Consider the following 15,094-nt stretch of genomic DNA (forward strand, 5'->3'; position numbering starts at 1 on the left):
GGACCTTACAAACACGAGGGGCTGGAATGCGCGTTCGTACAGCACGCCGAACGCTCTCAAAACCACGGCAGTTCGTATCGAAAACGATCATCCCAAACGATCCTCCGCGCAATGTTCTTATGTTCGCCGCCTCTGCGCTGTTCTCTCGCATTTGCCGATCTCCGCCGCATCTGCTCTCTCGTTCATCTCCCGAATCCTCTCCGTGAAAAGGCTTTGCGCTCGCGCTTTTATTGCAAGCTTCGCGTATTAAGCCGCGTCTGCTTTGCTCCGCCTACCGGTGAACACGCCTCGGCCCGGATTGGTCACGAGGGTTAATTGTTACCTCCTCTCATGACGCGTTGATGGGGCCACGCATGTGTTCCTGGCCGCTCCTCCCTTTTTCCCCCACTCTGACCGCATGCGTAATGGCGGCGGGCAGGAACAAACCAAAAGAGAGCGACGCTGCTGGCAATGGCGGCTTGGGGCGAGCTTTAGCTCCAAGGCAGTGAACGCTGAAATACGGCTACTGGCACTTTGGAGAGAGAGAGATTGGGGATAATTGAAGGGGCCTAGGTTATTTGATTAATACAACGCAGAGTCAAGCTATTGGAAACAGATCCTTAACTGAAACATAGACTAATGAAATAACTAGAGAAGATCCTATGGTGTCCTACGTGTTGTACATGGCCTAACTAGGGTGCAACCTTTACAAAGGGGGATATTTACAAGAATTATTATTTTACAAAGTGAAGGTTCTACAAACCGTAACAATATATATATATATATATATATATATATATATATATATATATATATATATATATATATATAATAAATGATCCTTACAAGGAACTTCGATGCAGAAGGAGGTTTTCGGCCCATCAAGTTGCCTACACTAGTATCACCAACTTATAGTTGTCACATGCCCCCACGTGGACAAACCAGCTGGATAGCAAAACTAATTTGATGCTGCACTCTAAATGTAGTGATATTCAAAACAAAACTTGTCGTGCAAGTATCATGCCAACACACGTTGAGACCATGGATTTCATGGCTTGAGCACAACGGCCTGGACCCAGCCTGTGAACTTCCATGGAGTTTATGGACATATTTTTGCAAGTCCTGATATATTCCATTGATCCTCAAAAGTAAAGCTCGCCCAAGCAGAAAATTATTGACCGAACATATTTTTCTTCGTATAACTACTTCGCACAAACCATGATCTGCGGTGGATACTTGGATGATAAGAATGTATTTGAGCAAAACACACACCTTGCCACAGAGGTAGATTACATTGCTGTCATAGTCGTAGAATGGTAGAAGCACACCATTGCTCGTATCCAGTTCTTGCAAGGCAATTGGTTCCTCAAAGTTTTTCTGCAATGACACAAATTAAGCTTATTGGTGCACCAACTTGCCAAAAACCATGCACAAAATTACAAGGACTTTCATTGTAGTGGGAGGCTATTAGGCCCATCAGGCCTGCACAAGTTTTGCCTTGAAGGAAAACATGCAAGGTTTTTTTTCTTTTTTTCTTGCCATTAAACTACACTTAGCAAGAAAGGGGGGTTAGGTTTTACACATTCTGCAAATATTCACAACAAACCAAATTCAAAGGGCAAGCTCACTGCAAATTGATCATGCAAGAATCGCACGCACGCATACACAGACACATGAAAAATCCATGCAGAAAATAAGGGCAATCAACATCAATCTGACCGGATCCCACAGGCCTATCTGTCGTTCACTCATCCTTGTGAAGCCCGTGGTGAACACGTGGTCATCACGCGTGAATATGGCGCGCATAGGACGGATGCCTTCGTGGGGAGCAAGGCGCTCCTGGGGTAACCGAGGCCATGAAGGCAGGTTCAGAGAAAGGGAAGGAAAGGATAGAAGTGAAGGTTGGAGGAACAAAACAAAGAGCGAGGTCAGAAGTTCATACCGGGTCCCAAAGTGCCAGCTGTCGCTCACTCATGCGACCAAAACCAGTTGTGACGATGAGGCCATCTCTCGTGAAGACTGCTCGAGAAGGCCGGCCGCCTATATGTGCCTTGAACCTCTCCTGTTGTATGTGACATGCCGGCAAACAACATTTGGTTCTTATTACTGCCTTAATGGTCAGATCACCACTAAAATTGCAACATGCCGTGCAAGAGGCTTAAAGGCCGAATAACAGCTGGACCTGATGCGGACCCCAACGACTGCTAGATATACCAAGGAAGTACCAGAGCTGCCCGTCCTGCTTGGCTTTGAGACTGCAGCAAGAATGGCAGTGTTAACTGGCAGAAAAAAATGGATGTTTGTGCTGTCTTTAATCAAGTAGAGTTAAATCGGCAAGGACAACAAACCATAACACAATCTATATACTTCATCAAATATGAGGCAAACAAGTCAGGCTGTGCAATTCCAATGCGTTGGCAAATGGCAGATAAGGATCAAATGACGCATAAGAATACAGCGAGACATTTTCTTAACTTCCTCGTGTCAAAAACGAATGGAAGACCTTGTGTGACATGCAGGACAAGGATATCTGTGTGGCTACAGGGTAATCCCACAACCCCTTACAGGGTATTAAGGACTGCTGACGCAGCTTCCTGGGCAAGGAAATACACTGGGTGGTTTGCTATTGAGTTCCCGGATGTTCTTTTGTACAAGTTACAAGGGTGTAAAATGTTACTTGGAACAACGTGTAAACATTAGGTTTATATTTAAAGTGTGGTAATGATAAACGACCCAATGAATGATCAGAATACCTGAACACCATAATGCACTAAAAAAAGGGGTTCAAACAACAAAATCGGTCAGAGGAAGAAGTTTGTCATTGCACTAAAATTGAGCTAGATAAGAGCGACAGCTGTTTCTGTGATGCCAGACTGCGTGGGCAAAGAGCAAGCGGGCCGGAGCTGTGACTCAGAGTTGCATCTCGGATTACGTACCGCCAGGACGGTGCGATCTCGGGGGTTGATGACTCTGATGCATTTATCACGGCAAGAGGTGCACAATAAACTGCCATTGTAGTTCCAGCAGACGCTGTAGATGATCTCCGGGTGGAATTCGTCCAGCACAATAAGAGGTTCTCCAGTTCCCACATTCCATATCACAATCAAATTGTCGCAACCTAGAGTGGAGGACCAAAGCTCTGACAACCATTGGCCAATATCCAGAAAAGCCTTAACAGGAATGAATATGCAAGAAAGGTTATGCACGCAGCACCAACAACCGATTTCATATTTGGTGGCGAGGGTGAATGCCCAAGGTGGACGGGAGAGGGGAAGGGGGTCGAACCAAGACAAGGGTGTTACAACCTGCGCTAAGCAAAACGTTTCGAGCTGTTGGATGCCACGAGATGATGCCGACCCGTTTTGTATGTCCCTCAAGGACGACGACAGGCTCCGTTAATGAATGCGTCAATCCTATCTCTGGTACCTGCCACACCTGAAAAGTATGTGAAATCAGAAGAATAATGGGGGGGGGGGGGCATTGGGGCGAGGGGTATAAAAACAAATGAAATTCATCAGTCATTATGATGAATGTTAGTGTACAAAGGCAACGTATAAAGAAACACAAGTTGATACGTTTTAAGATGAGAAGACCATTGGTAGTGATTTTCATATTAATTGGGCAAAACAGCAAAGGTATGCTGATCACTGTGCTTGGTGTGAAGAGGTAACTAAACAAGAAAAAAGAATGTCCACGTTTTGGGATTCAAACCTTGTGGGAAAGCATGCTTATCATTACATTACCTATTAACCAAATCCCAGAGCACATTGTGTGGTTTATCATATGTACCATGACCGTGCAGTCTTCAGAACTACTAGCAATGACGTAGTCGTTGTGTGGACACCATTCGATATCCAGCACAGGCGCCGTGTGTCCACACACCGTTGGGTATGACTTGTCGATGCGTCCCATCTGCAGGGCAAGGGATGTTGGAGGTAAAGAGGGAGTTAACGAAGCAATACCTGTGGCATCTGCTTACATTCCAAGTCAGCTGTGTCTCGCCTCTCACAGCGCACACAACTCTTGGGATATTTCCGCCATGCTGTGAAAATAATTAATTTCTGCAAAAATGAAAATTAAAACTTTGATAATGATGAGACAAAAAAAATTCAGGCAAAAATTCAGAAAGAGAAAAAGTACATTGAAGCACAACACACAAAAAAAGAGAACCATTATGACTAAAAGTGGGATGGACACCCAGATACAATCTCAACGAACAAAAAGTTTGTTCTAAACATAAAATGTATATACGTAAGAGAAAGAACCTGCGTGTTTGGAAATCCTGTTGACTATATCACCACATGGAAGCCGCCATAACCTATGTCACCACATGCAGGCCGCCATATTTGTCAGGAAACTAAATGCATTGTGGGTGTATTTGGCAAAATAAAAGGAAAAACAAGTTTCATTTACTGATATATATTTGTAGACAAGACACCAATAAAGACAACGAGGATAACAAACCAGAGATAAAAATTAGTTTGTGATTAATGCACGCCAGAGGCGATACTAGAAACGATACCGCAAATTATTCCTGTACATGTTTTTCAGTTATTTAGTTATCTCCGTTTCTTTATTCGTTTCTATGCTTTGCCTGTTTTATATATATATATATATATATATATATATATATATATATATATATATATATATATATATATATATATATATACAGTCGTGGCCAAAAATATTGGCACCCTTACACTTATTTTCAATTAATGCACCATTTCTTCCAGAAAATTGTTGAAATTAAAAAATAATTTGATATCCACATATGTATTTCTTTGGTTTGCAGTGGAAGAAAACAAAAAAAGCTGAAAAAAATACTACATCTTACCATATTCAACACAGAAATCCTAAAATGGCCCGGACAATATTGTTGCGGTTTTTAGAACCCTCACTTTTGTAAATAAATAATAACTCTTGTAAATATTCCATCATTTAAAAGGTCAAAGGTCGCACCCATAGGTAGGCCATATGCAACACGTAGGACACCATAGGACTGTCAGTTATTTCCTTAGTATGTGTTTCAGATAAGGCTGTGTTCCCAATAGTTGAATCTGCGTTGCATTAATTAAATAAGATAGGCCCCATTCCGTCCATTTTGCCAGTCTCTCTCTCCAAATTGGGTTACGCGCCTCTGCTCACCCAGCAGCGTTCGCTGCCTCACTCCAAACGCCATTACACATGCGGTCAAGCTTGAAGAAGAAGGGGGTGGAGCGCCAAGAATGAGGCGTGGCCCTGTCAACGAGCCATCAGGGGCGGAGCCGGTGAGCCTTCGTTATCCAACCAGGGCTGAGGTGAGCTCACTGGTGGGCATGTCTCTATGAAGCGCGCATTGATTTCAAAGCACGTTATATAAGCGCAAGCGCGAGGGCTGCTTTCAAGGACTGCACGGGGAGAGCTCGAATATCAAGGACTGCGCGGGGGGAGCTCCATTATTGAAAGAACTGCGCAGGGGACCGTTGCTATTGAGAGAACAGCGGGGAGACGGCGGATGATAAGAACACTGCGCAGAGGATCGCTTGAAACCATCGTTTGATACGAACTGCCGTTTGATATGGACCTTGATTGATCGGGAGAGAGAGAGCGTTCGGCACGCTATACGCACGCAGCATTCCAGCCCCTCGCATATGTAAGGTCCGGTCGTGCGCCAACGACACGCAAAGCTGCCTGCCGTTCTTCGCCTGCGGACCCGGAGCCTGGACCGGATCCCATCGCCTGGACCATCTGCCTGGGCCTTCCTCCCCTACCACTACCATCCCATGTGAGTCTGTCTGTTTGTCCGGGGTTGTAAGTAAGACTGTATAGATAAGCTTGCCCTGTGTCCTTTTGTTTCTCCTTTCTTGTACATGCTTTCGTTTCCTCTTCTTTGGGTCTTGTAAATAATTAATAAACCCACTCTTTGTTCTTCCCTTACTCTGGTTTCCTCTTATTCGATCGTTTGCGTCTTTTCTCAATTGAGTACCTGTGGCACGATTTCGGAAACCGCTCAGGATCGGGTTTAGTCATTTGTTAACGGCTCGGATCACGGATTGCTAACCGCTCGGCAATATTCCATCTTATCCGTGGTTCGAGCGGGAGTTATTTCCCTGCTCGCAGTCGGGGTTAGTAAGTAGGTATTTTGGACTTCATTGACCAATCACCCTACCCAAGTCTGACCGGGAGGAGCATCATAATTTCCAGGATTGGGGGACGGCCAGCTTAAAAGACAAGGAGATTAAACCCCCCTTGATAAGGGGAGAGCCGACCCCCGAATCCGCAACAATTGGTGTCAGGAGTGGGATTGGACCTGAACCAAATTTTTATACCATCTTTAAAAAATTTGGTCAAAATTTCGAGCGGCCAAAATTTTAATTAAAAACCAAATTAAAATCGTGCCATGGATGATCAAGGCGATCGGATGCCGGTGGGGGGAAATGAAGAGGTAGAGGAAGGGGTAGAATTAACCCCGGACCCCAGGGAGGAAGTGGGAGAGATGGAAGAGGGGATTGAAGAAGGTGTGGTAGTGGGGGTTGCAGGCGCACAAAATGGCAGCGCCTCGCACATGGCCGCGGAAGCCGAGCCCGCAATGCCAGAGTTCATGCAATTACTCCTGGCACAATTCCAAGCATTCCTGAAAGAAAAGGGGGATAGAGCCACCCGGGAAAGGAAAGAATTGGGAAACCAAATTGAGAAATTGGGAAATGACATGGGAAATCTAATTGAAGGGTTTGGAAATGAAATGGGTGACCGCATACAAAAATGTGGGGAGAACATAGACCGCAGATCGGGCGGAAGGGTACGCGGCGAGGTAGCGCGGCTTGAGAAGCGCGGGGAAAGCGAGCCGGAGCAGAGCACAGCCGGGTGGACGGGTATAGAAATCGCGACTCGGGGTGTGAAAAACCCGACGGCCGCCGAATTGGACAAGGCAAATTCATATGGGCCGGCGGTTGTCGGAGGAAAAGAATTAATCCAGAATGAAATGGTTATAGTTGAAATTGGGATTGGAGAGACGGCAGAGGTAGAGCATGAATTAGAGGGAGAAATGGAATATGCTCAAAGTCTGTATCCACACCATGATGCTGTGCTTAACCCCAATGAAAGTTTGCAGGTGCGTGTGGAGAAAAGGATCCCGAAGGTGAGCCGGGCTGTATATGGCGCGAAAAGATTTTTCGGAGAAGTGTTTGGCGCAAAAAGAATTTTAGTGCGCTTGGGATTCCAGCGTAACCCGGGCGTTTGTGGGAGGTCCGTGGTGCGCTGTGTGAGTGGAAATGGCATGCGTGTGCGAATGGCGCCGGAGCGCGAGTGTGCTACAGAGAGTAAGAATGAATGCACGACAGAGTGTGAAAGTGAGGATGAAGGCACATCGGAGTGTATGTGTGATGAATGTGATACAGAGAGTGAGTTGGTTGTGGCGAGTGAGCGGGGAAGGACACCTGGGTTGGTTGAGGAGCATGTGCGGGATATCACACCGGAGCGCGTGATTGGGTGTGCGACGAGGGATTGCACACCCGTGGGTAGGTGTGCGCTAAGTGGGTGGATGCAGAAGTGCATACCCGGGAGCGTTACGGAGTACGTAACGGAGGAGAGGTGAGGAACAAAGGAGTGTGCGAGCAGCGAGTGGTGTGCACCTGAGTGTGGAACGAAAGAGTATGCACGGAGAGAGAGTGCGGTGACTAAATGTGCGCGAGAGGAATGCATAGAATGCATGGAGTGTGTGGAATATACGAGAAGCGTTGGAGCGTCACGTTTGATGAGTGTAGAACGGAACGCGTGGTGTGAGAATGCAATCCGAGCATCGACGTTGACCGGGGCAGCGGTTAGGCCGACGTTTAGCCGACGCCAGCTCTCGGGGTGCAGTGCGCTTTGTGTGCTGTGGGGGCCGGCCGGGATCGTGGCCGCGTCCCTCCTGCACGGAGTGCCATGCACGATTCGGGCTGGGCTCTGCCCTGCACGGTCGGTGCCGCGTTTTGCCAGGCAAGGCGACCGGCCCGGTTCGAGGGGAGGTAGGAGGGGTCGGAGCGGCGCCCCCTTGTGGTGGCGGCGCTCCGGCCGGGCAAGGCTGGGCAATCGCGCTTGGGAGCGCAAGGGCCTGCGTAGGGATGGTGCTTGGAGCCTTGGCCCGACAAAACCTCCTCCCCAGAGTCGTAAGTGCCGGACGGACCCAACCGACAGTAGACCAACCATTCGCACAGATAGCCGGCTTTTCGAAGTCGAGCTATGGAAATGTATTTCCCGCACAGAGGCTCGTAGTGTAGTGGACTGATGGTAGTAGTGATAGTGATGGATGGTAGTTTTAGCATTCACTACCACTATTTGGGCAGAGGAGCTATAGTTTTATGGGGATTGGCAGTATAAACTAGCCCGGGTGGGTTAGGATAATGGTTAGGGACCTAGAAGTGACCATAGGTGACTTTAGATTTAAGTAGCGACATTATACCTGTCGTGGGGACGTAGAGTAGGGTAGTTGGATTATAATGATGTGGGATGTGCATAGTTTAATGGGATGACTGGGAAGCACGAGTATTAGAAGGGCAATAGCTAGTTAGCCAGATGATGCTGTGTGCATGAGAATTTTTGTGGTTGAGTTGTGTGAGCACAAAAGGTGTGCAAGAAAGGTGTGTGGAATGAATGGTGTGGAGTGGATGGAGTGTGGAATACGTGGAGTGGAGTGTATGGTGCGAAGGAGTGGATGGGGGAAGGATGGACCCCTTCAAGAATACCCGGGGAGGGTAGTTTAAAAGTAGGTAGAGGGAGTATGTAAATTGTGGTTGGATATTGACATCTGTGGTGCTGAAAGTAGCAGAGTACTGCTTGATGGGTGCATTAGTGGAGTGAAATGGCTGGGCGTGTGGCCTGTTAGTGAGAATGGTTGGTTGGGCACTCCGCCACTGTTAGTCTGTCGGCCAGGTGACGCCGCAGGTAGGCTCTGGGAGCCAGGTTAGAGTCTAGAGTTAGAGTTCAGCGGGGCCCGAGGATCCGGAGGACGGACCCGGGTAGCCCAGTGCCAGAGAGGGCACCGAGGGGGTAAGCGCCAGGGAGGGCCTTCCCCAGGTAGGTTAGGGTGAGGAGCAGGTAAGGTCGGGTGGCAACTGCAGTGGCGGCGGAGGTGTGCAGGTGAGCGGACCTGCTGGTGAGCCACACGACCCAGCCCTGAAATTGTGCAAGGGCACAGAAGGAAAACTCGGGGGAGTGAGACCACAAATTGGTGAGCGCCACAGTTTGGTCAATGGGAATTGGTTTTTAGAACCACATAGAGTAATGATGGCCAATGGTTTGGCAGGGTAAGACCCCGCTTGGTTTAAAAGTGTTAATGTCATTTAGAAGGTAAAAAAAAAAAACCACCTTTAGAGCCTATTTTTCCCCGCAAGCGGGGGTTGGCCTTTTTCGGGAACTGTGGTTGTTGTTGTTTTTCAGTCCCCTTTTTGAAGCAATGTTTTACGGCCGGATGCCCTTCCTGACGCCAACCCTTTTTGCGACCTTTAACGACAAGCAGGGAATTACCAGTGAACTGGTACTCAATTTGCCGACCTCGGAAGGATGACAGGCTGAGTCAACCCCCCTGGCGTTAATTCAGCGATTGACCGGGATTCGAACCCAGGATCCTAGGATCCTAAGCCGGCACCCTAGCCGCTAGCCCAACACCAGGGATAGCTGGCCAACAGCACTAGCCCAATAGCACTAGCCCAACACCACCCAACACCAATTTAGAAGGTAGATAGGAGAAAATCTCTTCGCACCATCCGCATCCACTCACCCAGGTGATATAACTCCACACCATGGTTTTGGCAAATATTTGGAACTGTGAGACGCATCTCGACGTGAGGGGACATTGTTTTTTTTTTTGTTTTTTTTTGTATACAAGATCGAGGCTCGTGAAAGAGCTAACATTAATCACACAAAACACAAAAAAACAAGGGGAGCGGCAGACAAGATGGGGAGAGAGGGGGAAGGACACAAAAGAGAGGGGGAAGAGGGGGAAGGACACAAACACAACATTTGAGAGCAGGGACATCGGGAGGACTTGGGGGGAGGTGGGAGAGGAATAAAACATATGAACACTGCAAGGACTCTGGGGTGAATTACCGGGGGTAGAAAAGATCAAGGTTTTCGATGGGGGAAGATAAGAGATGGTGGTGAACAGCTGTTTTAAAGACCTGGAGGGAGGAGTGGGATTGAAGGGAGTGGGGGAGTTTGTTCCAGAGGTGGGAGAAAAGGGGCATGAAAAAGTGAAGGTGAGCAGAGAGCCTAGACTTTGGCAGTTTAACCATAAGAGGGTTGCAGGCAGATCTTGTGCGACCTGAAGGAATATTGGGGGGACAGAGCACAGAGAGAGCTGGGGGAGCAAGGCCGGAGAGGAGTCGGTAGAAGACAGAAAGACCACCAACCTGCCTGCGGTGAGTGAGTGAAAGGCCCTCGGTGTTGACTACATCGCAGGAGATTCCAATGATTCTGAAAGCTTTGGCCTCAACAGCGTGAAGCCGAGCAAGGTGTGAGGCAGGAGCACCAGCCCAGAGGGGAGAACAGTATTCCATTGAGATTGTGGGAGGTCCGTGGTTTGTATTCCATCTCTTCCTCCTTAGGAGGGATTGATGATGAATTTGGAAATAGAGGGGATGGGAAGGACAAAAATGTAGAGACGGAATTTGTAAATTGTAAATTGTGTAAATACAGGTAAGGGCAAGGGTAGGGTACGTGACATGGGGGGTGACGAACGGTTAGGGACGAGCTTTCTCGGCTCGCTCTCCCGCACCCTTCATGTTGCATTGCTTTGTATCGATGTGTACCCTTGCGCCCCTGCCCGCTGATTTGTTTGTCCTCCTTCCCCCACTCATGGACTTGTTTTTTTTTGGGCCTGGGGGGAGAGCACAAGTGACTGCAGTTGTGTGCCCGCACCTCCGCTGCCTCCGGCCTGCACTGATGCACCATATGGACCACACGTTCTGTGGCATAGCACCACCATATGGACCAAACGTACTGTGGCCTGGCGTCTCTGCTGGGACCGGCCACTGTGGCCAGCGGTGTCTGATTGCGGACCACTGTGTTTCAAAGTGGCCTCCATGCCATGCAGTGGACCACCTACGTTGGCCCTGCTGGCCATCAATAATAAAAAGCGGACATGGTGTGTGCCCTTTTATTCTTAAATAACATCAAAATGAAGAAGATCCATCGACAACCAGAACCAGCGGCCCAGCAGACAAGCAGAGAAGAAGAAGACACCATTTTATTATCTGGTGCTTTTGGTGCATTTTGTGATTTGGGTGCATATGGTATGGTGCATCGGTGCAGTGCATGGCAATATTTTTCTTCTTTCCAAAAAGATCTTTTTCTCTTCCCACAAAAGACAGGTCCTGGGTTGTAGTTGGAAATAATCAAAATAGTAGTGTTTTTGTAAATAGTGCTCCCCACCGGCTTAAATGTTTAGTTTGAAGACCATTCCGCAATTCGGTTAGTCTGTCGGCATGAGTCTGTTAGATAGAATGCAACGCAGCAGGCGGGACACATTTAGTGTTAAAACTGTCGCACTCAGGGTGAGGTTAAAAGTAGAGGGTAACCACACCTAAGTGTCACACTAAGTTAAAGTTGTTTCGGCCCGGGATGGGCCTGGAGGAAAGGAGGGTGCAGTGTTGCGGTTTTTAGAACCCTCACTTTTGTAAATAAATAATAACTCTTGTAAATATTCCATCATTTAAAAGGTCAAAGGTCGCACCCTTAGTTAGGCCATATGCAACACGTAGGACACCATAGGACTGTCAGTTATTTCCTTAGTATGTGTTTCAGATAAGGCTGTGTCCCCAATAGTTGAATCTGCATTGCATTAATTAAATAAGATAGGCCCCATTCCATCCATTTTGCCAATCTCTCTCTCCAAATTGGGTTACGTGCCTCTGCTCGCCCAGCAGCGTTCGCTGCCTCGCTCCAAACGCCATTACGCATGCGGTCAAGCTTGGAGAAGAAGGGGGCGCAGCGCCAAGAACGAGGCGTGGCCTTGTCAACGAGCCGTCAGGGGTGGAGCCGGTGAGCCCTCGCTATCCAACCAGGGCTGAGGTGAGCTCACTGGTGGGTATGTCTCTATGAAGCGCGCATTGATTTCAAAGCGCGTTATATAAGCGCAAGCACGAGGACTGCTTTCAAGGACTGCGCGGGGAGAGCTCGAATATCAAGGACTGCGCGGAGGGAGCTCCATTATTGAAAGAACTGTGCAGGGGACCGTTGCTATTGAGAGAACAGCGCGGAGACGGCGGATGATAAGAACACTGCGCAGAGGATCGCTTGGAACCATCGTTTGATACGAACTGCCGTTTGATACGGACCTTGATTGATCGGGAGAGAGAGAGAGAGAGCGTTCGGCACGCTATACGCACGCAGCATTCCAGCCCCTCGCATATGTAAGGTCCGGTCGTGCTCCAATGACACGTGAAGCTGCCTGCCATTCTTCGCCCGCAGACCCGGAGCCTGGACCGGATCCCATCGCCTGGACCATCTGCCTGGACCTTCCTCCCCTACCACTACCATCCCGTGTGAGTCTGTCTGTTTGTCAGGGGTTGTAAGTAAGACTGTATAGATAAGCTTGCCCTGTGTCCTTTTGTTTCTCCTTTCTTGTACATGCTTTCGTTTCCTCTTCTTTGGGTCTTGTAAATAATTAATAAACCCACTCTTTGTTCTTCCCTTACTCTGGGGTTTCCTCTTATTCGATCGTTTGTGTCTTTTCTCAATTGAGTACATGTGGCACGATTTTGGAAACCACTCAGGATCGGGTTTAGTCATTATTTTGTTAACGGCTCGGATCGCGGATTGCTAACCGCTCGGCAATATTCCATCTTATCCGTGGTTCGAGCGGGAGATATTTCCCTGCTCGCGGTCGGGGTTAGTAAGTAGGTATTTGGGACTTCATTGACCAATCACCCTGGCTAATTCCGACCGGGAGGAGCGTCATCATTTCCAGGATTGGGGGACGGCCAGCTTAACAGACAAGGGGATTAAACCCCCCTTGATAAGGGGAGAGCCGACCCCCGAATCCGCAACAATATTTTTGGCACCTTTTAGAAGATGTTAGAAATAATTAGATTTCAAGCAGATGATTCTCCTTTACTTTGGAATTTAACTAACCTGTGGTGGGTTGCAGGTGTCTGCAATATAAAAAAAATCACTCATTCAACCAGTTTGAATAGAGAAAAGGAGTCATTCTTTGGTTTTGTGTCACCGTGTGTGCATGGAGAAATGGAGAAATGAATGAGCATGGAGAAAAGAAAGAAAACCAGAGAAGGCCTGAGCAGGTCAGACACAAGATTGCAGCCAAGCATGGACAATCTCAAGGCTGCAAGTCCATCTCCAGAGACCTTGATGTTCCTGTATCCACCGTACATAATGTTATCAGGAAGTTTAAGGCGCATGACACTGCAGCCAACCTCCCTGGATGTGGCCACAAGAGAAAACTTGATCGAAGATTGCAGTGAAGGATTGTTCAAATGGTGGAGAAAGCACCTCAATCAATTGCCAAACAGATTCAAGCTGACCTTCAGACACAATGTACGACAGTTTCAACGTGCACCATCCGCCGCCAACTCAATGAAAGGGGGTTCTATGGTAGGAGACCCAGGAAGACACCACTGCTGATAAAGCCCGACTGGAGTTTTCCAAAACACACCTGAACACGCCAAAATCCCTCTGGGAGAATGTCCTGTGGACAGATGAGACCAAATTAGAGCTTTTTCGGAAAGCTCATCATCTCTATGTTTACAGAAAACAAAACTGAAGCCTTCAAAGAAAAGAAAACCTTCCCTACAGAGAAACATGGAGGAGTTTCAGTGATGTTTTGGGGTTGCTGTGCTGCCTCTGGCACTGGGTGCCTTAAATGTGTGCATGGCATCATGAAATCAGGAGATTACCAAGGCATTTTGGAGCGCAATGTTCAACCCAGGGTCAGAAAGCTGGGTCTCCGTCAAAGGTCATGGGTCTTGCAGCAGGACAATGACCCCAAACACACTTCCAAAAGCACCCAGGAATGGTTCAAGACAAAACGCTGGACTGTTCTGAAGTGGCCAGCACTGAGTTCAGATCTAAATCCCATTGAACTCCTTTGGGGAGATCTGAAAACAGCAGTTGGGAGAAGTGACCCTTCAAATCTGGGAGAACTGGAGTAGTTTGCACATGAAGAGTGGGTTAAACTGCCAGTGGAGAGGTGTGGGAAGCTCATTCATGGCTACAGGAAGCGCTTCACTGCAGTTATTTTGTTCAAAGACCGTGCCACCAAATATTAAGTCTTGGGTGTCAATAATTTTGTCAATGCCATTCATTTTTACTTTCTGATTTAAAAGGATATATTAAGATCTGAATCAAAAAGAAAGGTTCTGTAATATTAACAGTGAAATAAAGATTTGTGGAGACCAAATACTTTTGTCAATTTGAACTTATTTTTAGAGAAAATTGTGTTATTTGAAAAAAGTGCAAGGGTGCCAATATTTTTGGCCACGACTGTCTATATACATACATACATACATGTATAAATATATATATATACAGTCACGTGAAAAAGTAAGGACACCCCATGTAAAGTTTTGACTTTTTCAACATATTTCAACATACAGCTATTTGATCTTCATTTCAACAATATTGAAAGATAAAGGTGATATAATATAACAAATATCATGAAACATTTACATTTTGTAGTCCATTGTATCCTTTAAATAAACATAAATGCAAATTTGGCATGTGGAAAAAGTAAGTACACCCCTACATTTATCACTACTTCAAATACCTAAAATTAGAATCAGATGCACCAGCTCAGGTGCAAATGATTAGAACATCGTCAGAGAGAATCTTGGAGGAACCTGTCTTATTGAAACCTCAGACATTTAGTTTGGTTTGCTCTTTGTTGTTGAAGTGTGCGGCGTCACCATGCCTAGATCAAGAGAGCTCTCTGAGGCCTTCAGAAAGAAGGTTATAGATGCCTACGAGTCTGGGAAGGGATTTAAAAAGATCTCCAAACAATTTGAAATCAATCATTCGACTGTCCGGAAGATCATCTACAAGTGGAGACGATTCCAAACAACTGCCAACTTGTTCAGGCCAGGCTGCCCCAGCAAGTTCAGCCCGAGAGCAGAGCGCAAGATGCTGAAATAAGTCTCTAAGA

The 15,094-nt window shown here is 47.2% G+C and overlaps 1 protein-coding gene across 14 annotated transcripts in view; it reads right to left on the minus strand.

The window, feature by feature from the left end:
* The window catches only part of LOC137430356 (coronin-1C-A), an 81,648-nt gene that overhangs the window by 17,768 nt on the left and 48,786 nt on the right, over positions 1 to 15,094 (minus strand). For 8 of the 14 annotated variants that reach the window (XM_068121165.2, XM_068121163.2, XM_078780573.1 and 5 more), the window contains 5 exons: positions 3,769 to 3,891; positions 3,285 to 3,414; positions 2,916 to 3,097; positions 1,922 to 2,041; positions 1,252 to 1,356 (listed from right to left, as the gene is read on the minus strand). In XM_068121165.2, coding sequence (XP_067977266.1) covers positions 1,252 to 1,356; positions 1,922 to 2,041; positions 2,916 to 3,097; positions 3,285 to 3,414; positions 3,769 to 3,891 — 660 coding nt within the window. Of the gene's footprint in view, positions 1 to 1,251; positions 1,357 to 1,698; positions 1,819 to 1,921; positions 2,042 to 2,915; positions 3,098 to 3,284; positions 3,415 to 3,768; positions 3,892 to 15,094 lie in introns of all 14 variants that reach the window. The other 6 variants (XM_078780572.1, XM_068121164.2, XM_078780574.1 and 3 more) reach the window with 2 other exon arrangements.

This window comes from Myxine glutinosa, chromosome 6 (assembly GCF_964187855.1).
Source record: "Myxine glutinosa chromosome 6, kmMyxGlut1.1, whole genome shotgun sequence".
NCBI lineage: Eukaryota > Metazoa > Chordata > Myxini > Myxiniformes > Myxinidae > Myxine > Myxine glutinosa.